Consider the following 2,660-nt stretch of genomic DNA (forward strand, 5'->3'; position numbering starts at 1 on the left):
TTTAAATGCCATTTAACAAAGAAAAATCAACCAAAAAAATGAGTTGACACGCGTGTCATAGGTTCGCCATCACTGGCCTAAATCAAAGTCCAGTAATGGGGTGGAACAAGTAGGTACTTAGTATGTGTCCTTGAGCAAGTATATACCATGCTCTACTAGAAAAACAAGCCAGGGGTCACTCTGTCATCAAGGTAATTGGTGCTTTTTAGGTCACTTTTTTTTTTTAGTGTAGATTGAAATGTAACCTTGAATGTTATCTTAAAAATATGAGTTTAACCAAAGTCAGCATAGTGATTACTTTTGGGGAGATGGACATTCAAACTGTATTTTTTAAATAATATTTGCATTGAGTTTTTAGAGAGAGAAAGAGAAAGAGAGAGAGAGAGAAACATTGATATGAGATAGAAACATCAATCAGCTGCCTCCAGCACACTCCCTGAATGGGGATCGAACCCGAAACCTGAGTCTGTGTCCTGACCAGGAATTGAACTGGCGACCTTTCGGTGCACAGGATGGTGCTCAACCAGCTGAGCCACACTGGCTAGGGCTCTATGAGTTTTTAATTTGGATTTTTCTTAATCAGGTTGAGCATCTTAAGCTTCAGGACCTTTGTATTTATTGTCCAAACTATTTATGTCTCTTCCCCATTTTACCATAGGGTTGTTATTTTTTATAACTTCTTTATAGATTGAATATATTAACCCTTTATTTCTGATAAGTTTAAATATTTTCCCAGTTTGTCATTTGTCTTTTTAATTTGTAGATTTTTCTGTTGTTGTTTTTTTAACCATGCAAAAATTTTTATGTAGTCAAATTTATCAATTTCTTTTGCTTCTGTATTGTGAGCCATAGTTAGGAAAGCTCCCTTCATTCCCAGGTTATAGAGAATTGATTATTTAAAAGTGAATCCTATATAATAAAAGCCTAATATGCTAAGTGTCTGATCGTCAGGTTGGCCATTCAACCAATCAAAGCGTAATATGCTAATGATAGGCTAAGGCCGCTCAACCGCTCGCTGTGATGTGCACTGACCACCAGGGGGCAGACGCTGCGACCAGTAGGTTAGCTTGCTGCTGAGATCTGGCCGATCAGGATTGAGCGAGATGGGCCAGACACACCCTGGAACCCTCCTGCGGTCCATCCCCGGCTGGCCAACCTCCCATGTCCCTCCCTGGCCCCGATCATGCACCATTAGGGTCCCTCGGCCTAGTCTGCACCCTCTTGCAATCTGGGCTGAGGGACCCCATCCCCTCCAAGTGCATAAATTTCGTGCACCGGGCCTCTAGTTTATGTATTATAAAATAATTGGTCCAATAGTTGTTGTTTTCAGCAATAACATGTTGAGCTGAAAAGCCCAGCCCTCTACCTTCAACATGAAATTTCAAAAAATTTTTAAATTTAAAAATATTTTAAATTTAGATGTATTATTTATTTATTTTTCTTATGGAATTAAGTTTCCTGCAAATCTAGCACTGATGGTTTTCTAGGCTCTAAGAATGTACACGTACGATGTAATTTAGGCTTAAAGAAATCATAATAGTCATGTGTTTTATGTTATTTTTAAAACTATTGCATTTGTAGTGACTGAAGAGAAGTGAATAGAGTTTTCCTTAAACCTGAGTCTACCATTTGGTATTAATTTTATCCCTTGGATGGAATTGTTTTTGCTTTCTCTCTTTTCTTTAGATCTTTCATTTGTACGTGCCTTTGAGTTTACATATGTTAATGTTTATGGCACTCACGTTTTGGTAAGTGCTGCTCATGAAGCCAGAGTGGAGAAATTTATTTATGTCAGCACAGATGAAGTATACGGAGGGAGTCTTGATAAGGTAAGCTTAGAAAATATATATTTCATCTAATTACCATGGGCCTTGCAACAAACCTTAAATATTAAGACTTTCTCTGGGCTTTTTTCAGCCTCTGATTATACATTACCTGTGGGACTCTCCAGTTGTCATTCCATTGTGCCTCTGTTCAAATCAAATAATGCCACTCCAAAGGCAACAACAATACTCACAGAAGAGTTGTAAATGTAATATGACTGACAATGTTTTACAAGAGAACAGCAGATTTCATCTTTTTGTCCAGTCTTATTTGCATGATGAGTGTTATTTGCATCAGCTAGAGCATGTGTAAATTAGGCTGCAGCATGCTGCCTGTTCACTCAGGAAAGCACCCTGGGATGTCAAGGAGTGAGTGTGAAATTACTGTAGAAACTGGAATCTGCTCTCCTTTTTAAATCATTTGTAAATGTCATACTTTTAATGCAAAAAATGGCTCCATTTTCCAGTCTATATTTTTCATAGTCAGTAATGACCTCATTCTGTTTTATTTTGTTTTTACCAAAACACATGTGAGTGAAAAAAATCAGGTAGTTTGGAAAAACTTATAGTGAGAAAAAGCAGACCCTAACCCAGTGATGGCGAACCTTTTGAGCTTGGCGTGTCAGCATTTTGAAAAACCCTAACTTAACTCTGGTGCCGTGTCACATATAGAAATTTTTTGATATTTGCAACCATAGTAAAACAAAGACTTATATTTTTGATATTTATTTTATATATTTAAATGCCATTTAACAAAGAAAAATCAACCAAAAAAAATGAGTTCGCGTGTCACCTCTGACAAGCGTGTCATAGGTTCGCCATCACTGCCTTAGACAG

At 37.4% G+C, this 2,660-nt stretch overlaps 1 protein-coding gene across 6 annotated transcripts in view; it reads left to right on the forward strand.

Moving 5' to 3' along the window:
• The window catches only part of TGDS (TDP-glucose 4,6-dehydratase), a 21,274-nt gene that overhangs the window by 6,835 nt on the left and 11,779 nt on the right, over nucleotides 1-2,660 (forward strand). For all 6 annotated transcript variants that reach the window (XR_001359848.1, XM_005882390.2, XM_014530082.1 and 3 more), the window contains exon 5: nucleotides 1,687-1,829. Coding sequence is in view for 5 of the 6 variants with exons in the window: in XM_005882390.2 (XP_005882452.1) it covers nucleotides 1,687-1,829 (143 nt within the window). In the remaining variant the exon portion in view is untranslated. The remainder of the gene's footprint in view (nucleotides 1-1,686; nucleotides 1,830-2,660) is intronic.

The sequence above is a fragment of the Myotis brandtii genome, unplaced genomic scaffold (genome assembly GCF_000412655.1).
Source record: "Myotis brandtii unplaced genomic scaffold, ASM41265v1 scaffold71, whole genome shotgun sequence".
NCBI classification, from domain to species: Eukaryota; Metazoa; Chordata; class Mammalia; order Chiroptera; family Vespertilionidae; genus Myotis; species Myotis brandtii.